Consider the following 24360-nt stretch of genomic DNA (forward strand, 5'->3'; position numbering starts at 1 on the left):
TTAAGGAAAATTGCATTTATCGTAGAATAGACCATGAGGATTGCAAAAACAGGGGATATAACTTGTAAAGCATATTTTAGATCACATCGTAACGGCGGTCAACATGTTTATATATAATAGATGGATTTGTTATACTAAAAACATAATAGCAATTGTTCTACTTAATGAATTTTCGTAATTTTTGGATATATTACTATTTTCGATTGGATAATTAAGTAATATTGTTATTGCTTAAAAGGGTATATTTTTAAATATTTAAAAAAGTTTGGCGAGGGGGGGACCATAGACTGAAGCTCAGTCGAACACTTTCCATGAAAATAACGATACATCAGAGACGAACTCGCAACATCTCTTACGTTGGACGTGAAGACAACCATATTAAAAAGACGATCTGTCGCCTCTCCTTTTATAGATACCCTGATTTGGATTGCATTGTGACGTCAGATACTACCTTACCTATGGCGTCATCACTATATTCTTCATCTCTTCTTTCAATATCCAAAAAGTCACCTCTCCTTCCAGTTCAATAAGATTCTTTATTTGCTGTTTCCTGAATATCTTTAATCGATTTTCTTAATTCTGGGTCGTTACAATACAAGTAACCTTAAAATAAGTTCTCCCTACATTTCCTCTTGCCCCAATGACCATTCTTAATTGAAAGCCTTATTTAATTTTAGGAGAGTGTCCGATACGTAGCTATTCTGTAGAAGTCTTGGAGATGAAGTGTTTTCAGTGGGTAGCTGTCCTGTATAAGCCTCAGAATTTAAAATTTTGCAGGCAAAGAGCAAATGGTCTTTCTTGTGTGAACACGAAAAAATTATGCGTGGGAATTCTAAGACATTTAATATTTTTATGGAGCAATTCTTGTTTCTGATTGGTTGCTAGCAAAACATGACTCAAAGCCAGTATCTATAAGTAGAACCTTACAATTCTTTTTAAAATTATACCCTATAATTATATCAAAAATATTGCAACAGACCAAATGTTGGAATCTAACCTTCCATTCTTTTTCTTGACACTCTTGTTTTTATATCAATAGCGGCCAACTTAAATACCATCTATGGTAGCACATCTAAGTCAGTAAACGACCAAGTTCTCTCCGATTCTCTCTCCTCTGATCAAGTACAATGGGGAAAGGAGTGGCTGGTTACTTTTAATGCATCTAAAACCAAGTTTCTCTCTTTACATCATCAACGTTCTGATCCCCATCTGGCATCAGTTGAAATGAATGGCTCTCGTCTTGAGGAGGCCTCATGTTTTGACAAGGTTCTGTGCTTTACCTTTACTACTGATCTTAAATGGAACAGGTACATCAAATCTTTTGCCAAGGCTGCTGGAAAAATGGTGGGATCTTCTATCGATCCAGTAGATATCTCACTGCTGATGCAATTCTCTATCTATATGAGCCATCCCACTTGTTAACAAATTTACTGAATTTCCATTACTAACGATTAGTGTCCAATTTCTACTGTACACTGTTTAACCCTTATCCTCGAGTGGCCTCTTGGCCTTGATAAGTGGTGATGCCTATGTAAAACAAAAAAAAAATTCAAATTTTGATATATCTGCTTTTTTTGTTTTTTTTTTTACAGCGTTCATTCCTGTATTACGTTTAAGTTATTTTAAACCCCACTCTTCCCATGTCAAATAATAATTTCGAAATAATAACGTTAATATTTCAGTGCGCAATGCATGCGCGCATGCGGAACCAGATGTCGTAAACTGGAAAGTGGGTTACATACATCGTTACAAGGTCATTTGAGTTTTATAATTATATAGAAAAAATATTTTTGTGAATATATGCCTTCTGAATTCATTATTTTGTTTTGCTTACCATATGACAATGTGTCTTGTGATTTGATCTTTTTCATATTTTCTGCAGTGGCAGAGTTGTCTTCCCATGTTCTGTTAATTCCAGTGTTATTCTTTTTTTCTTTCTTTGTTTTCTACACATCACGTGACAATATCTGATAATACCAACAGAAACAGTAAAATGTTTTCCAAATCTACACTTGACGGATAGCCTCCAGTCCATCTGTCATTTACTTTTTGTAAGCCATTGGATGACTTCTATGACAGCATAATCACGTTGACACACTGTTTCCCACTGAATCACCGAAGTTAAGCAACATTTTTTTTTTTTTTTTACACAGGCATCACCACATTATCAAGGCCAAGAGGTCACTCGAGGATAAGGGTTAAAGAGTGTACAGTAGAAATTGGACAATATACTAATCATTAGTAATGGAAATTCGGAAAATTTGTTAACTTATATGGAACGGCTCATCAAGAACTTGCTTACGTTAGACTTGAAGACAACCATATTGTAGTCAGCCGGAAAGCAGGAAAACGGAAGACAATTCCACAGGCGTGCAGTTCTAAGAAAGAAGCTTTGTTCATGGAATCTACGTTTAGGTTTAGGCACAGATAAAGAGTGGGGGAGAATTATTGATAGTGGTTTCAGCTAGACGAGTGTTTCTTGTGAAAGTTTGGCAAGGGGGGGACCATAGACTGAAGCTCAGTCGAACACTTTCCATGAAAATAACGATACATCTGAGACAACTCGCAACATCTCTTCTGTGAGATAGAGGTTGCAGTGAAGAGAAAAGGAAATCTCCTACGAGGCTACGAAGTCTATTTTGAACCTGGTCAGTACTAAATGGGTGACCATGTGGTATGTCCTCTCTGCTTATCTCGGCATTGTTCCCAGTCATCCTGCACTTCTCCTTGCGACTAGACTCAAACAGTGTCGATTTAGGAGAAGTGTTGTTGGGAATTGCGCAACCCTTTCCTCACAATTACACACGCAGCTGCCCCTACAGAAGGTATCCTTTGCTTTTTGCGATTGAACGGAGGCATCGGATGACTTCTTAGATGATGTTTTCGTGAATTCCATCTTCTGTTTTAATCCTGAGTAATTCTCCATCAAGAAATTGCAAAATATTTGGCTTGATTTGTTCTCCAATAAGAGACTTATTGTAATTTGCATAAAGCAAGGGTTGCACAATCACCAACCAAACCTTTCCCAAATCGGCACCGCTTGATTCCAGTGAAAAATAAAAATCCAGGACGACTGGAAACAATGCCGAGATAAGTGGGGAGAGCACATACAGCACTTGGTATTGCTAAATGGTCACCCATTAAGTACTGACCCATCTCAACTTTGCTTAACTTTGGGATCTAACAGGAACCAGTGTAATTTTGCTATTAAATGCATGAGATATTTTAAAATCAAATCATGTTTGAAATATGTTGTGGTCTCTATTCAGTTTTGAGAGATAATTGATACTCCATGCAAAGGAAACTGCACATGTAATTGTGAAGCAAGGGTTGCACAATCTCCAGCCACACCTCTCTCGAATCAGCACTGCTTGATTCCAATGGCAAGGAAAAATCCAGGATAACTGGACACAATGCTGAGATGAGCACATACAGCACTTGGTATTCCCAAATGGTCACCCATTTGGTATGAAACAGGCCCAACGTCACCTAACTTTGGTGATCTGTGGAACTAATGTGTATCAGTGTAGATTATGCTATTAAATTAACATTCGCCCAGCAGGGCTACCCAGCGTTGCTCGGGACCATATAAAACAATGAGAAATATGAAGTATTTTTGAACATACCTATTATTCTTAGGATAGAGGAATTTTTTATGGCTATTTATCATTTGCTATCTTGAGCAAAAGAATATTTTACCTACCCTAGGACGGGTATTACACATATATGAAATAAGTGTAGCTTCCCTAGGATAGGTAATTTACAGCATGTATATGAAAGAATTTTACCTTCTCTAGGACGGGTAATGTGCAACATATATAGGACGGGTAATTTATATGCATATATATGAAACAATTTAACATACTCTCGACAGGTATTGTACAACATGTTAAATAATTTCTCTTCCCACCAAGGCCACCATAATTTTAAGAAAAATGAAGTCATTTTTAGAAGATGGATCATTAGGATTTCCAAATTAATATATAAATACATTGTCTTGGTTAATGATTAGGCAACCCTTGCTTCACCATATATTTCAACATTACTAGGTTTCTTTTCTTCCTCACTATTGGTACTATAATTTTAAGAAAAATTATGTCATTTTTGGAAGATGTCTCAGCAGGATTTTCAAATTAATGCATAAGTACTTTGACACAGTTGGTGATTGGACAACCCTTGCTTCATTATAAAATTCTACATCACTGTGTTTCATTTTCTTTCCCCACTACCGACACAAAAAGTTGGTTTATTCAAAGTGAATGGTGTCTTTCTAAGATTTAAAAAAAAAAAAAATTGTGGAGACCAAAGTCCGAATGAAAGCTGGGAAGGAGGTCGTTTTTGAGGATTTCCATTATCTAAAAGAACAGTTGGGAAAGTCTTTAGCATTTGTAATAATAATCCCTTTATCTGTACATCTGTGATATGCCAGGAACAATGTCTTATCTTCAATGTTTTACTCTGACGTGTTTATTATATAGATAAAAAAACATCTGTGCATCTGTATACAGGCACATGTAAACATATGCATGTATATATATATACACATACATATACACACACACAGAGACACACACACATACATATATACATACACACATATATATATATATATATATATATATATATATATATATATATATATATATATATATATATATATATAGTAGCGTTCAAAAGTTAAGGAGCGGTTGATTTTTTTTTTTTTTTTGAATGACTTCTAACTTTATCTATGAAAAAGAAAAAAGAAAAAAATTTCTGGATTTCCCCATGTTTAATAATGGTAGTTAAATAAAATAAAAAAAAATGTTTTATTTTTTTTATTTTGAATACATATTAGTTTTTTTTTTAAATTTAATTAAATTACAGGCGTCCAAGAGTTAAGGAACGGTGGAAATTATTAACGAAAAAATACAGAATCCTTTCATTATTTAGTGAAAAGCCTCTTGTTTTCAATCACACTATGGCATCTTTTGCTGTAAGACAGAACTAATCGTTCACATGTTATAGGTGAGATATTATTCCAGGATATTTTTATACATTCCCATAAATCATCAAGATTTTAGGGGGTGTTTTCTGTGATCTTAACACTAATAATTTTTCAAACATTTTCAATTGGATTCAGGTCTGAGCTGGCCAATCCATAATGCAAATATTGGATCTATTTAGCTCTTCTAAAATTATTTTTGCTTTATGGCACGGTGTGTTGTCTTGCATAAAGATATCAGAATCAGAAAGATTAGGAACCACATGTTCTCTAATCAATTCTCTGTGCACACAAGGGGGCCAGTTCCTTTTGAAGAAAGCATGCCCCATACCATTATACTGCCCCCACTCCAAAATTTACTGTACTTTTAACGCATTTAAGGGACAGTCTTTCTCCATTTTTTTTTCTTTTGACACGTGGACTTTTGTCTGATCCGAAAAGTTGGAATTTAGATTCATCACTAAAATGAATCTTTTCCCATTTTCTTTCTCCCCCAAACAAATGTTTTTCATTATTTTTTCTTGTAGCGAATTTAGGGTATTTATATCCTGGTCCGCAACAACTTCTATCCCTCGAATCAGTTCTTATAAATAACAATAACCAATGGATAAAAACTAAAATGACAAATTCGTTTGATTTGGCGATGGGTGCCAGGGATTCTGCAGAGGCATCAGATCTTGTGGAGTTATTCATTCTATATACCCTCACAAGCATATTTGATACTACGGATATCGGCCTATATAGAGATAATGGACTAGCTATAATAAAAGACTCCAACAAAGTCAAGGGAGATAACTTTAAGAAAATCATACACAAGGAAATGAAAAAATTAGACCTAAAAGCAGACGTATCAGCAAACATAAAAATAACAAACTTCCTGGACGTCACGTTAAATTTAGATAAAAACACATATGAACCCTACTTAAAAGATAACGCTACTCCAATATATGTAAACCCTAAGTCCAATCACCCACCATCAATTATAAAACAGATTCCTAACTCGATCGTAAGTAGACTCAGTAATAACTCAAGCGATGAAAATGCATTTAACAGGTCAACCAATATCTATGAAACAGCCATAAAAAATAGTGGATACAAAAATGTCGATATCAAATATAAGCAACAAAACACCAATAACTATGATAAAATTAAAAATAGAAGAAAAAGAATTATAATTTGGTATACGGCCCCATAGAATCAAATGTTAAAAACAAAACTTGGCAAGAAATTTCTAGATCTTATTGAAAAACACTTTACCGCAACCAACCCCTTACTCAAAATTTTCAATAAAAATACCTTAAAGTTATCCTACACCTGCTGCTAAAATTTAGAGATGATAATTAAAGCACATAATAACAAAATACTAAATGAAAACAATATAAACAAAAACAAAATAAACAATAAAAAAAGTAGACACCATGACAAAAATAAAACTAACACTAGCAGAAATAATAATAATAATAATAATAATAATAATAATAATAATAATAATAATAATAAAAATAATAAAAATAATAAACAAACCCCGGACAAGAACAACCATACTAGAAATAAAAATACTAATAACAAACAAGATAAATGCAACTGTAGACATTTTTCCCACTTCAAAATAAATGTCTAACCAAAAGCCTAGTTTACCAGGCCACAATATTTGTGAGAGGAACCCTGAATAACAAGAAATATTAGGTAGGTATGACTTCCTTAGATTTCAAAACTCGATATTATGACCACAAAAGTACATTCAATAATAAAAAACACCGTATGAAAACAATGCTAGCAAATAAATACTGGGAACTCAAGGAAAGCGGACATTCGCCGGTAGTCGAATGGAAAATAATAAGACAAGCTACCACGTGTAGAGACCTAGACGACCCATGTAGATTATGCGTTCATGAAAAATTTGCTATCACGTACTTTAAAGAACCCCAACATCTATTAAACTGTAGAAGAGAAATAGCAAACAACTGTGTTCACAAGATAAACTTTACTCTAGGATAGCGATACAAAATTGTTTTAAAACTAACAAAAACAATAGAAAATAAACAAATAATAAATTAAATACACATGAATATCCATAAACGATCACAGATATATGTATGTATATGTGCATATATGTATGTACACATATATATATTTATATATAAACTAACATAAAAAAAACCCTAACCTAGATTTAAAACAGGTCAAGAAACTAGATATCCAGGCTAAATAGAGCACACACAAAGGAACAGGTCAATCAGAGGCCAAATAGGCCATTGTCCGATAAATGCATGTTCATTGGCTGATAGGAAGGGCGCGGTGGATACTAGAAAGCTGATTGGCTAACTAAAATCTCAATAGAAGGTGCGTATATAAAAATGACAGACACCCATAAAATTTGCGCATAAGCCTGAAGAGTCCTAGAGTGGATGAAACATGGAATATTCAGTGTAACTTAATCGCCATATATATTTTATAACTTACTCTCTCTATATATATATATGTATATGTATATATATATATGTATATGTATATATATGTATATGTTTATATATATGTATATATATATGTATATATATGCATATATATGTATATATATATATATATATGTATATATGATGATTGCAACGTCTTGTCAGACGGGTGCCACTCCCTCAGACATTTAAAATCCATGAGCCAAAATGTCTGAGGGAGTATCTATACAAATATGATGTTACAGAGTCTTAGCTTTGTACGACAGCTAAGTCTCTCTCTTGGTTCAAAATGTTGAGATCCAGCAACAAGCAAGAGCAAGATAGCCAGCAACAAGTTAAATTGCAGACCAGCTTAATGCGGGTACTGGTCTTCCGCTTTATGGTTTTTTAAATCAGAGATTTGCTTCTCCTAGAAAGGTTGCCTTCACCACGGTTTATGGGAGCCCTCTCCACCCCAATACACATATACACACACACACAAATATACACGGTGCTAGTTGGCTGGTCATGTCATAGTTTGTCAGGTCATGTCATATGCTACTGGTACCATGTAACCCAGTACTACCTGCCTCATGGTCGGGTCACCAGCGACTAAACTGGTTCCCCCACCAGACTTGTTTGGTGAGGAGGGCGGCTAGTCTCCCTGAAGGATTAAAAACAAGACCTTCCAAAGGGCGAATGATGTATATATATGTACACACACACACACACACACACACACACACACACACACACACACACACATATATATAATTATCCACTGACACGTGTTTCGTCGTCTACGATTCATCAGAGGGGCTGAAAACACATGTCAGTAGATAATTATATTTTAAAAACAATATATATGCGCTCCCTATATGGGGGTACCAAATTGGTTAAAGCGGAAATTATTCCCAACTCGCATTTAGGTAAAAATGCACTTTCGTAAATAATTGAATTCATTCAAACGTATTGCAAAAACAAAAACAAATAACATCTCTCTCTCTCTCTCTCTCTCTCTCTCTCTCTCTCTCTCTATATATATATATATATATATATATATATATATGAGAAAGAGAGAAAGAGCAAGGAGAAAAGATATAGATATATAGAGAGATATAGATCTAGATATTACCGATTGATGTCGTGATAACTAGCAGGTGCAGAATCGAACATTTCTCTCATCCCACTCCGCAGCGACATTGAAACGCCAACTTTAAAAATGTTCTTTAACTTTTTTTTTTCTATTACTATACCAAAGCTAACTGAACCCTATATACTTGAATAATGCAAAATACATGATGAAATATTCTTGACTTCTGGGATTGAGCTATGTTTGAACAAATTCAGTTTCAACAATTCTGATTAGCAGTAATTAGTAATTAGTGTGTCCAGCGACCCAGCTTTTACTAAGTTTCAAACTTTTTCTTTGATAAAAACCTGTGATAGAATAGTTATAAAAGTGCGTAGTGTTTTGTTTATGGTTATTTAAGGTTTTTTGGCGGAAGAAATCAGAATAAAGTATGTGACTTGGTATAGTGAATAGTACGTGGCTGCATCCGACTGAAATAGAATATTGAACAAGAAAAAGGGTCGCCATCTATATATATAAAAGCGAAAATGTGTGTATGTATGTATGTTTGTATGTGTGTTTGTGTGTCTGCTAAAAACTTTCGACAGACCCGACGAAAATTCACAAACTCGGTATCATATTGAAGCCCCATCCTTCGCTCGAAAAATTGGCTAAAAACATTAATTTTTTCACCCCAAAATCGACAATTTTCGACAGGGGTGGTCAACAAAAACCGTCCCCTTGTGACGACGACTGGTTCTACGCATGCATCAGATGACGTCATGACCTGATTTAATTTAAATAGTTGAAGAACTGACTAAATTTCATGTATGTCGCGTTAGCTCAGTTGGTTAGCACGTTGGTTCATTATCTAAACATTTTGAGTTCGAATCGTGGTGTGAGATGTCTTTTTTTTCAATTTTTAAATTTAAAAATTGAACCGGTGTTATTTAAGCCATTTTTCACGTAACGTTCGTTTTTCTGGTTTTTTAGTTTTACTTCCCTTAACCACCCTCGACCACATACCCAACAGGCTCATTTAAGCCATTTTTCACGTGTTTTTTTTGGGGGGGGTGTTTAACGTTCGTTTTTCTGTTTTCTTTTTTATTTTTTCGATTTTTACATTTAACATCGTTCGTTTGCCTTACGTTAGTTTTTTCTGTGTTTTTTTCTCGATGTTTTGATTACCCCCCCCCCGCTTAAGTTTTAACGTTCGTTTTTATGTTTTTTTTTTTACTTCGCTTATAACAAAAAAACCTGGTTGCTTACGTCGTCGTCGTCGTCATAACGCTCTACGACTTCCGGGCACCTGTCAATTTTGTTGTTACTTAAATAAATTCAAACATCTTTCAGTAACTCATTCTGGCTGGCCGAACGGTTCATGTTTTTTTCACATTTTATTTTCAAACTTCGCCTCAGGGCTTCGAGTTCGATCTTACCTCCCCCCCCCCCCCGGTTTCTTTTTTATTTAAGAGCACACACGCCTCCCTGCTAGTCTATATATATAAAATCGAAAATGTGTGTTTGTTTGTATGTATGTATGTGTGTTTGTATTCTCGCAAAAATTTTAAACATGGGTCACAGATTTTCGCCAGATAGGTATCATTTTAAACTTCCAACCTTTGCCCGAAAAATATCGAAAAATTGGTCAAAAACGTTAATTTTTTCACCTTGAAATCATCACTTTTCTAAAGGGGGTGGGGTGTCAGCAAAAACCCTCCTCTCATGACGAATTCGCTGCTACGCAAGCGTCATACAACGTCGTAACCTGATTTACTATAAATATTTGAAAAAGCGACACAATTTCGACGACGTCGTCTTAGCTCAGATGCTTAGAGCGTGGGCTCATTATCTAAAGGTTTTGGGTTCGAATTGTGGTGTGAGATGTCTTCTTTTTTTTCGATTTTTTAAATTTTAATATTGAAGCAGGGTTATTCAAGCCATTTTTCACATGTTTTTTTTTTGGGGGGGGGTTATTTTTCATGTTCGTTTTTCTGTTTTTTTTTTTTTACTTCGATTATTCTTAGGTTTTCATTAACACCCCTGTCCGACCGCACACACCCAAAAACACCCGGGCAACGCTGGTACCCCCCCCACTAGTCTATATACATAAAAGGCAAAGCGGGCGCACGCTTTCTTGTATGTATATAAGGTTTTTTTGAAGGGGGGGTCGTATTTTTTAGAACTTTCCTTATACTTTCTAGATTATAATATCTCCAATTTGCGAACGGACGTCATTTCTACATTTATTTTGATCGACTTTTAAAAAATTCCCTCTATTCCGTCCTTTCACGTGTTTGTTCATCTATCTATCTATATATATATATATATATATAAAAGGGAAAAAAGGCATACAGAAGGTTCTACGGGGGGGGGGTTACTATTATTACTACTACAATTTTTATATACTCCTTAGATTGTAATATCTGCGATTTGCATAACGGAGGTCGCGTCTATCTTTTATTTGAGTGACTTTTAAAAAATTCTGGCTATTTTGTCTGTCCACGTGTTTGTACGTGTTTTTCATATAAATGCGAAACTAATCAAAAAGCGAAGACAGTTTCCCGGCCTCTCATGCCGGGGACGTCCAGAAAGCAATTAGTTTTGATCATTGTGGGGAAACATCCTCATATCAGACAATTGCTATTCATTTGGACACTCCCTTTTTGTGAGGAGCTGGTTTTCCCCAACATCATGGGAAATAAATACGGCGAGTGGAAAGCTGAATACTTAACTGGCCTACAGCCAAACTTAAATACATAATTTCATTTCTGCTTTCTGCATCTCAACGTTTTGATTAACATCCCTAAATTTCAATATATTTCAATTCGTCTGGCCTCTTGGCGCAGCGGTAAGATCTCATTTTTTTTTCACTTTCTTTTTTGTCTTCTCCTCAAGGCTACGGGTTCAAGCCTGCCTGCCTACTAACACTTTTTTTTTATTTGAAACACCTCTAAAAATCTTGGGCAACACCGGGCACCCCCGCTAGTGTATAAATAAAGTGAAACTCATCAAAACAAAGCCGTCAGGGACCTTTTGTGCCGTGACCTCCAGAAACGCAATTAGCTTTGATCAATGTTAAGGAAACTTTTCATATCAGTCAATTGCCATTCATTTGGAAAGCCTCACCCCCCCCTTTTTGTGGGGAGCTGGTTTTCCCCAACATCGTGGGGAAACAAAATACGGCAGAAAGCTGAAAGCTTAACTGGCCTTCAGCCAACATTCATTTCTGCACCTGCGTGATTCTTGTGTAAGTTAACTTTTTGATTGACATCACTAAATTTGAACACTTTTCACTTCCTGTCGCATCATGGCGTAGCGGTAAGATGTTAGGTATTCTTTCACTTTCTTTTTCCGCCTTTGCATCGCTAGTTCGAGCCTGCTTGCCTATTAACACATTTTTGTCTTTTTTTTTCTCAACACACACCTTCAAACACCCGGGCAACGCTGGGCACCCACGCTAGTCTATAATATAAATCTCACCTGTCTGTTTAAATATATATATGTATGTATGTATGTCTCGCAAAAACTTTTGACAGAGGCGACAGATTTTCATGAGATCAGTATCGTTTTGAAGCTCCAGACGACAAATATCGAAAAATTGGCTAAAAACATTAATTCCTTCAACCATAACTGGGTATTTTTCTACAAGGAAGGGGCGTTTTTTTCGCCAATATTTTCGAAAGTCATCTCCTCTTTTTGATTAACTAGCCTTAATTTAAAACCTCGTCACTTCCGGGTTGGTGATGGGTGCAACAGCAAAGACGTCACGTTTTTTTAAAATTTTTTCACATCCTTTTCCTTCTTCGCGGTACAGGTTCGAGCCTGCCTACCTACTACCATTTATGTTTTTTTAGGGGGGGTCTTTTTTGCTCAACCAACACCCTTACACACACCTCCACTTGCTTTTCTGCCTTCATTTTAACCCTTATCCCTGAGTGGCTTCCGGGCCTTGATAAGTGGTGATCACTGTGTAAAAAAAAAAAAAAAATGCCACGTGTTCAAATCTGCCTGCCTACTACAATTTTTTTTTCTTTTGCTAAACACACACCTCGAAACACCCGGGCAATGCCGTGCACCCAGGCTAGTCTTCCATAAATAAGATAACATCTCAACTAGAAAAGGGGTCGCCATCTTCTTCTATATCCATGATATAAATCTCAAACGTCTGTTAGTGTATGTATGTCTTGTTTGTATGTCTTGCTAAAACTTTCGACAAATTGGTATCGTTTGAAAACTTAGTCTATTGGCCTACAAATATCCAAAAATTGGCCAAAAACGTACATTTTTTTCACTGGGCCGTTTTTTTACAAGCAGGGGGTCACTTTTTTCGTTGGCATTTTTGTAAAGTCATCATATGCCTTGCAACGACTAGCCTTATTTCGAAACCTGCTGACGCCGTTTGTCGCGGTGCGCGTGGGGGCTAAACAGTTGGCTTTTTTTTCACCTTCTTTTCCTTCTTCAAGCCTGGCTACAGCATTTTTTTTTTCTTTTTTGCTCTCGCGCAGGTACTCGCTTTCATGGGGTGGGGGGTTAAATTTAAAATTAAAAAAAAAAAAAATTTTAGGGCTCCCTTGCTCATTACTCTTACCATAAAACCCCTCCACTCCCGGGCAACGCTGCATACCCCTGCTTGTCTTCCATAAAGAAGACAACATCTCAACAACTAAATAAATATCAGATTTTATTCAAGAGGAAAACTAGACTACAACAAGAATTGTTCAGTAGGTCCGACTTTTCTCGATAAATGAATGCCGTATCCTGGAGTTCCATTCTAGCCAGTCACGCATAGTGAAATGACAAGCACAGAATAAGATCAAGTGATCCGTCTTTGACCTTTCTCACTGATTAGATAATTGCAACATCAAACACAAAAACAAAAAAGTAACGCATTGCATAAGACGTTGCATATGATGCACATGCTGTTGAATCGTATATTTGGCACTAAGGTCAGTTTACGTCTTCTTCTTCTTTCTTGCTCGTCCGTCGAAGTCGACGATGACCAAGGTATCAATCAGTTCGGCGTCAGGGGTTTGTGGGTTCTGAGATGGCTGATGAGGCCAACCGTGCTCGGCAGACTCTTCCATACTCTGGACACGTGAAGGCGGTATCGGCAGGCTGTGAACCGGCAGCTCTCTCCTTCCTCCTCTTGCGCTTCTGCTGGTCGTGTGTCATGCACTGATTCTCTGCCCTGTCGGCTCCTAGGCTGATGACGCTACGCCAGGCCGAACGTTCAGCAGCGCGACTCTCCCAAGACTGGGGGCTGATGTCAAAGTCTTTTAGGGACGTTCTCAGGCAGTCTTTATATCGTTTCTTTTGGCCCCCTGCATTCCGCTTTCCCTGGCTGAGTTCCCCATAGAAAAGTTGGCCAGTTTACGTATATTAATCTTGACTAGCAGGACCTGTGGAAATTCCACAGCAGCATCTTTCACATGTAATATATTGCTGTTGGGCATTCTGTGGACGTCCAGTGTGAATGGAGACCCCACGATATTATTTTGTTCAAACTGTAAAACTATTTATCTAAGTAATCTGGTTAATGTAGTGTCAGACTATATCTGACTATTATGGTTTATCATCAACATCCTTATAAGAGTCTGTAATATATTTCCATTGCATGGATGCACAGCGCGAAAGGAACCCCCACGTTATCATTATACCATCTTTAGACAGAACAGATACTACCCTTGTATCCTAGTCAGAAGACCAAAAAGGTATATTTTAGTTTCATGTATGGCCCAAAAAGAATGTCTTGATTGAGTCTATTGTCACGTAGTTCCTCTTCCAGACTATTCAAGAAGTAGATATGAATAAACTTTACCGCTCCATCTTCAGGTGGCAAAAGACTCACAATTTTGTGGCAAACCTGGCCTCGAATTTCAAAAGAAGGATTCCATCCATGTACTGCTAGGTGTGTCAGAAAATTCGTGAAAAATAGTGAATAATTCCACCCCGTCTTTCCAAGCTTATAACTCCTCGAAAAATGTAAGACAAGCCCTAATTTTTTTTTTCAATTAAAGGAGCAAGGACCAAGGTTTCATTAAAAAAAAAAAAAAAAAAAAAACAACATGTTTTTTTTTTTTTTCAAGGTTTTAAACTTCGGACTTTACAGGTAAATTTCTAAAAATACTACTTTTTTTGTTGTTTTAAATTTGAATATATTATTTATTGACCTTTTCTCTTCAATTTGTGATATATAACACTTTGGTGAGTAAATTAATTATTTACTTTTTAATAGACACTTGAAAATGGGTGGGGGGGCGTGAATTAAAAAAAAAACGTTTGTCTAAAATATTATATTCGGTTTATTGGAAATAGCATAAAATTTCCCATTGACTCTGAAAATATCATAAAAATAGAATCAATAGAAAAATTTTGATAGATTTTTAAAGTTTAAAAATTGAAAAATATTGAGTTCGTAAAATTCATTACTGTTTTTTAAAAAGTAAAAAAAAAAATATTTCTATTACTTTTAAAACAACTTTAATAGTTTATTTTGGAAGTTATAATCCATAAAGAAAATAAACAACCCACCTTTAAAAGAGAAATTACGAGTTTTTTTATCTATTTTATTCGCAGTTTCGTGTTAGGGGTGTCAAAAATTCCTACAAAAATTCTGATACACCTAATGTACTGCCGCATTTTTGTGACCAAATAAAGTCAGTGCAAAACAGTTGTTGTAACTGCATAGACTTTGCAACTGAGGCAGCCGTGGAAAGCTATCAAGCATAACTTTGCCAAAGCAACCACCACCACCACCACCACCACCACTATCGCCACCACCAGAGATTTCTCCTTTAAATTTCACAGCTGAGTAATGTTGACATACTTTGTCCATTTTTTCATATGTCAGCTGTAATGAGAGAGGTTTTGTTGTTGTTGTAGAGCAGTCGTTTTCTATTGCAATTTTCTGGGTCAAAGTCATACTCTTTCTTCTTGCAGCATCTCGCTCATGCCCTTGGGATAGATGAAAGCTCCGTTCGGTTTCTGATTCATTCTCTCGTCTTTGAGCTTTTCTCAACTCACCTCGTTTACGTCTTCTTGTTGTTTCCTCATCTTCATTTCAGTTGCTCTTTTTCTTGCTTCTCTCAACTGACCTCGCGTATGTCTTTTGTAGTTTCCTCATTTGTTTCATTTGCTCGTTGCATTGCCCCCTTTTCTGACCATCCCTTTGCCTTTCTTGGATTTTGTAGCAGTCGAAGCATGCTACAATCACAGGCAGGAACTAATTCTCAGGACTCGAGATTTGAAATCCAGTTCATAAAAGGCAAAATCTGAAACTCTTAACCTTCTTTCTCACTGGCTTCAGCTGGCAGCAGACATTAGTGTTGTAGACCCGTGCTAGGAGTAACAAATAAAGAAACCACAAGTAATGTAAAGTGTATAAAATATAATATGTATTTATCCTAAAGAATACAGGAGCCACTAAAGTGGTATGAGAGGAACGTGTTCGTAGCATGCGGTTAAACATGGTATGAATGTCCCCATTTAGTCTTTGAAACCAGTGTTATTCATAGGACTGGTTGATTCCATTTAGTACTCAAATAGGGGTGATTTGTATCCCACAACAATTAGACATGGCGACCTTTCAAACTCCTACTTGCTTCCACGTGCACTCTTTCTTACCACGAGACACTAACCCTTTGCCCTGTCTCATCGGTAAATATAATGAAGACGTTGCGCTTTTTTTCTCCTTCCTAAAGTCTAATCTTCGTCTCCACATCAGAATCTCTTTTCACGACTACTATAAAAACATGTGCACGCAGGAACGCTGAACTATTCTCTACTTCAACCAGCCGGCATATATAGTTTGTTTACATCTATCTTTACACGAGAACACTTCTAGCTACTAACCTGTTTATATCTTCTACTAATGCTACTGACGAGGATAGCAAATAAAGTTGTTTATTGAACGTTAAAATGAGATGCCTTTCGTTGTCTTCATTTTTTAACTAAAATTTCTTCTTATGATGAATGTAACTGCTTTTCAGCATGTCTAGTTCTGTCAGCTTCACGTTGTGTTGTTTCTTCCAAATTTGTTAATCTTGCTCTTCTTTCTCTTTGACGTATTCTGTTGAGATTCAGACGTCTTTCTCCATGTGAAGCATTTTCATTGGAACGAATTGTAGCAACTCTTAGTTCTATTAGCTTCTAATCTTGCCAATCTTTCTTCCTCAGTTTCGTTTCTATTTCGTTTGGGTGGCATCTTTCCATTCATCCATGCTTCCCGTTCAGTCTTGAATGACAAAGGATACCCCTTAGGGGCAGCTGCACGTGTAATTGTGAGGCAAGGGTTGAGCAATCCCTAACCACACCTCTCCTAAATCGACACTGTTTGAGTCCAGTTGCAAGGAGAAGACCAGGACGACTGGAAACAATGCCGAGATAAGCAGAGAGCACATACAGCACCTGGAAGTTCCAAATGGTCACCCATTTAGTATTGACCAGGTTCAACGTTGCTTAACGTCAGTGATCCAGTCGGAACCGGTGTGTCAACGTGATTATGCCGTACACTATGCCAGTGCGTTGTTTTAGAAGATTAAAGTTAAGAGGTATATGGCAATAAATGTTGGCCTATGTTAGGCACCATTATCGTGCTAAATTTCATCAAGATTGGTTGAGGGGATGGGAATGGATGAGGGTGATTTGATTCAAATTCACAAAGTTGGCCAGCGCCACGGTGGTGGCCCCAGGAATGGGGGCGAATCCTAACTTAGTGTGTACCATCCTTAGGTGGGGGAGTTTATGAAAAGTTTATGAAAAGTACTTCTTTTAAACTCCTCAGCCTAACGTTTACAGGGAATATGAACTGGAATAGATACATTGAGAGCATTGCCAAGGCTGCTGCAAGGAAGGCTGGCTCTCTCTACCATGCTAGAAAACTACTTACGCCTGACAGTATCCTATACCTCTATAAGGCCACCATTCGCCCATGTATGGAGTACTGTTGTCACATCTGGGCTGGTGCATCTGCTGCTTGTCTCTCCTGGACAGGGTTCAAAAGAGAGTCGCCAACCTGATAGGTTCTGAACTGTCATGTTGCATCCCTCTGCCTGTTCTACAAATACTTTAATGGTGAATGCTCTTACGAACTGCAAACACTTGTACCTCTCCGACGTAACTACCCCCGACAAACCCGACAAGCTACTAAGTCTCATCTCTTTACAGTAGAGATCCCTAGGTACAAGAAAGCCTTTTACTCCAATAGTTTCTTCCCCAGAACTGCGGGTCTTTGGAACTCCCTTCCGGGATTCTGCTTTCCCAACTGCACTGATATACAGAAGTTCAAGTGTAATGTTAACAAACATCTTTCTACTCATCTCCCTTCATAATGACCCCGCTAATTAAGTCACTGATAGTAGCCCCCTGCTTCAAAGTGGCACTGTGCCTTGTTTGGGGGGGAAAATTGAATCAAAAAAAAAAAAAAAAGCTGCGCCAAATATAACCTTAACTTTTAACCTTGACCTTGGAAAATGGCGTGCACCATCCCTAGGTCGGAGACCATCATAATGTCAGGTGTGGTCATGCTCGGTCCAGTGGTGTGGGCTGTAGGAGAGTATATATACATTAGTTATGACCTTGACCTTTGATCGTAACCTTGGAAAAATGGTGTGCATCATCTCTAGGTGGGCGACCATCATTTTTTTTTTTATTATTAATTTTCTTCCTTTGAAGATTGTAATGCTGGGTATGAGGCAACCAAACCAGCTGCCAACATTGCCCTGCTTTTTATTGAAACCAACCGAGAGCTCTTTTTAGTATCCTCACTGTTCCCTTAAGTGCAATTGTCTGGATCTCTTTTGCACTTGGTTCACCGGGAATATTAGTTAGGTAGGACTTCAGGTTCTTCTTCATAAGCCCTGTGGCACCTATAATAACCGGTATGATTGATATCTCCTTAAGATTCCAGTTTCTTTTCATATCATACATGAGATCTTGGTATTTGGTCTGTTTCTCTCTTTCAGCTCTGTTCAGACCGCCATCATTAGAGACACTCAATGGGGGACCATCATCATACTAGGTTTGGTCATAATCGGTGAAGTGGTGTGGGTTGTAGGAGAGTTGCACACACACACACACGCACACACACACACAGAAACACACACACACACACACACTAACTCTACTACTTTTTACATATATGGATGTAGAATAAAAGCTTGTGTTTTTACTGATGTATCCAAGCTTTAGAGACGCTTTGTATGTATTATTGAGAGGTGGGAAGAGAGGGGAAGAGAGAGACAGGGCAAGGGCAGAGAGAGGGAGCAGGAGAGTGAAGGGGGTGGAAGGGGGGAAGAGCACTGCCCTAATAGTGATTGCTTGATAAGCTGTATATATTTGCCGTCTCATCATTTGTAAGCAGAAAAAATTTAAATGAAATAGAAAAAAAAAAAAAAAAAAAAGTTCATTTTTTTCGCACCAAAAATACAAGCTTATGTTTTTTCCGTCCTTGACCTTTCTCACTGATTAGATAATTTCAACAGCAAACGCAAAAACAAACAAAAAAGTAAGGCATTGCATAAGAGACAATTACTTGGCAGTTTCTTTTGTTCTAGTGCAGTCATTCCCAACGTGGGGCGCATGATGCCCCACCGGTGGGACATGGCAATATTTTGGTGGGGCATGGGCAGGACGTGCACCCTTGGGCTTACTATACCAAAGACTATAGGGCAATTTGAGAATGAGTTATTTTTTTTCTTCTTCTTCTTCTTCTTCTTCTTCTTCTTCTTCTTCTTCTTCATCATCATCATCATCATCATCATCATCATCATAGTAATAATAATAATAATAATATTAACTGTGAATTGTTTCATAGTGAATCTTTGTATTAAGGGGAGCGTAAATATCACAAAGGGGAGGCATCAGGATTTTAGAAATGCCTAGGTGGGGCATGCCCCAAAATAGGTTTGGAACCACCGTTCTAGTGCTAAGTCTAACTTAGTGCGTGTGCTTGTGCGTTATTTTAGGGCTTATGCTTTATAATTGGATATTTTAAAAAAAAATTTAAAAACAGTACTTTAAGTAAAAACACAATTACATGATTATATGTCATGTCGACATTAGTAAAAATTCCAAAAATTACGAAAAATGATCCACTAGATCTGCTAGAATTAAGTTTTTGCAAAAAAAAAAAAAAAATTATTATCAATTTTCTAATTTGAAATAGCAAAAATTAAGCGAAAACAACGGCAATAAGTCAGTTTGCCACATACAATTGGCCGCACTAGAAGAAATTGATAAAATTGCATTATTCAATAAATTTTATCTATTATTTATTATTACAAGGTGCCCGGTGTTGCCCGGGTATTTGGAAGCGACAAATGTTTAAATTAACGCTAGTCAATCGAAAAGAGGGGATGACTTTAAAAAAAAATGCCGAGTTGAGGATGAAGGAATTAATGTTGTTAACCATTTTTTGGATATTTGTTGTCCGAAGGGTCGAGCTTCAAAACGATACTAATCTTGTGAATATCCGTTGTATAAGTTTTAGGCAGACATGATGATTGCAACGTCTTGTCAGACGAGTGCCACTCCCTCAGACATTTAAAATCCATGAGCCCAAATGCCTGAGGGAGTATCTATACAAATATGATGTTACAGAGTCTTAGCTTTGTAGGATAGCTAAGTCTCTCTCTCGGTTCAAAATGTTGAGATCCAGCAACAAGCAAAAGCAAGATAGCCAACAACAAATTAAACTGCAGACCAGTTTAATGCGGGTAATGGTCTTCCGCTTTATGGTTTTTTTTAAATCAGAGATTTGCTTCTCATAGAAAGGTTGCCTTCACCACGGCTTACGGGAGCCCTCTCCACCCCAGTACACATATACACACACACAAATATACACGGTGCTAGTTGGCCGTTGACCCAGAAAAAGAGTTCATTCGCCCTTTGGAAGGTCTTGTTTTTAATCCTTCAGGGAGACTAGCCGCCCTCCTCACCAAACAAGTCTGGTGGGGGAACCAGTTTAGTCACCGGTGACCCGACCATGAGGCAGGTAGTACTGGGTTACATGGTACCAGTAGCATATGACATGACCTGACAATAATTAGGCAGACATACATACATACATACATACATACATACATACATACATACATACATTTAAACAGACAGGCGAGATATATATTATAGATTACAAGGTGCCTTCAATAAGTTTCCAGAGTTTTTTTGTATGGCACTTTTATTAATAGTACATACTGTATGTTTTAAAGACTTTTAGTTTTGATTTTCTATGTTTATTGTATTTAGCAAATTAGGTATAAACCTTTTTTAATATTTGCTAATATATTTTTCCTCTGAGGAGATGGGTAAACATCAAAAACTTATAGGTTAAGGAGATATGCTTATTGAAATGTATTCTTTGTCTTGCATTTAATAAAATAATTCTAGATTTGAAACTTGACCATTTCACGTCATAGAATTTAAATTACTAATTTATGATATACTAGGGGGCGGGGGTGATACCCGGCGTTGCCCGGGTATTTGAAGGTGTGCGTGTTTGTGGGGGAGGGATAAATCAGAACAAAAAGGAAACTTAACGATAGCGATTTAAAAAAAAAAAAGATTGGGGGTTGGTGGCATGTGGGCTCCAACCTGGAGCCCTATAGACTGAGCCTGAACACCAGCGCTACGGGAACAATGTTAATGTAAGAGCAGTTTTTTGGCGTTTGTTTACTTTGTTTCACTGCGGGACCGTTTTTTTTTCATTTACTGCGGGACAGTTTGGGCTTCCCCAAGATGATAGGAGGGGGGGAGACCAGCTCCCCATTAAAAGGGGAGTGTCCAAATTGAATAGCAATTGTCTGATATAAGGAAAACCGCATTGATCAAAGCTGATTGCTTTTGGACGTTCCCGGCGATCGTGCTGCGAACGATGTATATATTTAATTGCCGCCCACATCGGCAATATTTGGCACAAGGCCTGGAAAGTGGGATGCCCGCAGGCTCCCCTTGTAACAACTTTCGTAGTAGTTTCACTTTTATTATACAAAAAAGGTGAATCTACACGCGCCGATCGAAAAATGTTGAATATTTAGCTTTTGAAAGTCGGACAAATTAAATACACACGCGACCCCCGTTCGTAACTCGTAGATATTATGATTTCGACATGATATAAAAAGTTTTAAAAATGAGCAACGGCCTCGAGAAGCCTAAAAAAAAATCCTTTTGCGGACATACACAAAAAAACGAACATATATATAGTGGGGAAAATAAGTGTTGGACACATCCCATTATTCTTTATTTAACACATTTTTTATGCAGCGAATGACGAGAAAATTTAACAAGAAATAGTTACTAATTTAACAATAAAAAATAACTTTAGAAATTGGAACCTTTTAATGCATAACAAAAATTAGGATCAAGTAAAGAATAGATACTCTGTAGCAGACGACGCCGCCTGGTGGTGACAAGCGTACATTTCAACTAACACCGGTGATTCGACTTTGACATTGGCAGAGAAAAAAAAAAAAAAAAAAGCACATAGCGTCGGGTGTTTGTAAACACGTCAAATAGCAAACATGCTCGAATATTCGCCAGCATTTTTTTTTTTTAATATATTTACAAAACTTTTGAAGATTTAAAAGAAAAAATATATATTTACAAAACATTTCTTTTTAAGTAAGTAATAAAATGAACGTATTCAAATAAAAGATATTGGGTTTGTATTACTGTACACATAGATTCGAAAAAGTTGTCAAAAAACAAATATATAACAAATAAATGTTATCAAAGGCAAGATAAATTACTTTTCTACTAAACTGGATATAATTTTCGTGTTTTTATTCAATGTAACATGTTTATTCAGATCGAAAAGCATACAGTGTTTACCGATATATTGAAAATTCAAAATGGCGGCCGACTCTCTCTTTAACACGGTAAGTTCGGAAAAAGGTGTAATAAATAATAAACTAGACAAAATACTGTTAGAAACTCGCTCAATATATGTTACCGTGACATAACTTGACATATATTCGGTCGTTTTTCAATAGTATTTTGTCTAGTTTATTATTTATAACACCTTTTCCCGAACTTACCGTGTTAAAGAGAGAGTCGGCCGCCATTTTGAATTTTCCAATACATCGGTAAACACTGTATGCTTTTCGAGCTGAATAAACATGTTAAATTGAATAAAAACACGAAAATTATATCCAGATTGGTAGAAAAGTAATTTATCTTGCCTTTGATAACATTTATTTATTATATATTTTTTTTTTGACAACGTTTTCGAATCTATGAGATTTAAATAAATGGGTGTTTTCTGTTTCGGATTTTTTCGACCAAGATTGATTTTTACGTACCATGTTTTTTTTTTTTGGGGGGGGGGGTTCTACGTGCGTTTTTAAGACAATTCAATATTTATTTAATTATTCTTTAAAACATTAACTTCAGCGACAATTAGTATATTTTTAAAATAATATTTTTAAATATTAAATTTTGACGAATATTCGCGAGCAAGATTTTTTTTTTTAAATTAAAAGATATTTAAATAAATGGGTGTCTTTCTGGGTGCGTTTTTAATATATTACAGAACTTTTTAATAACTGTTTTATTCTTTTTATCAAACAAAAATAGAACTTTTATAATGAAATATATATTATGGATTGTTTTTTTCAAATATCGAAATTTTAAAATTAAAGTTTTATTCAAAAAAAAAAAGACGAGGTGTTTTTTTTTTTCAATTAAATTATAAACTTTATTTGAACTTTCAACAAACTTTTACAGACATAAAAAATAGACTTTATAGATATTTTATAATAATTTTTTAAAAATATATTTAACGAAAAGTTTTTTATCATTTCATTGTTGAATAAAATTTCAAAATGATAAATGACGAAAAAAAAAAAGATATCTCGAAAAGAAAAAACGGTAAATTTATACAAATAACGTGACAGCGAATTGGGTAAAAATCCGAAAGTGTATCCGAAATTGGGTAAAAATCGATTTTGTGCGCGTAAAATTGGGATACTGCGCATGAGCAAGTAAAATTGGGGTGGTGAAGTGGTGGGGAATTAATTATAAAGAAAAGGAAATAATTAATTTATTTTTTTTTTTATTATCGCTTATTTTCATTATGGATTATCTCCACTTGTTTTGATTTAAGAGTAGAGCCGATGTACGCCATTTTTGAAAGAAAATATTCCCTTTTAAAAATGTTAATATCTCCGAAACTATTAATTTGCGAGGGGTACGGTTTTCAGATTCGTGTTCAGCACACCGAAACGTAACAGAATACTACGTCTGTTTTTACTAATTCGCTGTCACGGTGTTTGTATAATAATACCGAAAAAACACCTCGTCTTATTTTTAAATAAAACTTTAATTTTAAAATTTCGATGTTTGAAAAACAGTCCATAATATATATTTGATTATAAAAGTTCTATTTTTGTTTGATAAAAAAAGAATAAAACAGTTGATAAATACAAAAAAAAAAAAAATGAAAAAAAGTCCATTAAGTTCAAATAAAAACTGTTTGAATAAAACTTATTAAAAAAAAGAAGGTTCATTATTATTTATTCATTTATTATTATAATACAATTCAATATTTATTTAAAGTGCGATTTATGTCGGTGGTCAGTGAAGGAGAAATCCTTCTAGGCCGAGGCAATTTTTATACATAATAAAATCACAAGTATAAACAATCGAGATTTAAAAATTTGGTCGCAACCACCCATTTATTTAAATATCTTTTATTCAAATACGTTCGTTTTGTTACTTACTTAAAAAGAAATGTTTTGTAAATATATATTTTTTCTTTTAAATTTTCAAAAGTTTTGTAAATAAATATATAAAAAAAAAAATGCTGGCGAATATTCGAGCATGTTTGCTATTTGACGTGTTTACAAACAACCGACGCCATGTGCTTGTGCCAA

The 24360-nt window shown here is 36.0% G+C and overlaps 1 protein-coding gene across 1 annotated transcript in view; it reads right to left on the reverse strand.

Annotated features, from left to right (window-relative positions):
• LOC145269449 (glyoxalase domain-containing protein 4-like) overlaps positions 1-21923 on the reverse strand; it is a 119704-nt gene extending 97781 nt beyond the window's left edge. Inside the window, exon 1 of the mRNA XM_080125123.1 lies at positions 21868-21923. Coding sequence (XP_079981249.1) covers positions 21868-21908 — 41 coding nt within the window. The 5' untranslated portion in view covers positions 21909-21923. The remainder of the gene's footprint in view (positions 1-21867) is intronic.
• Positions 21924-24360: the final 2437 nt, after the last annotated feature.

The sequence above is a fragment of the Euprymna scolopes genome, chromosome 45 (assembly GCF_053919585.1).
Source record: "Euprymna scolopes isolate OS-2025 chromosome 45, ASM5391958v1, whole genome shotgun sequence".
Taxonomy (NCBI): Eukaryota; Metazoa; Mollusca; class Cephalopoda; order Sepiida; family Sepiolidae; genus Euprymna; species Euprymna scolopes.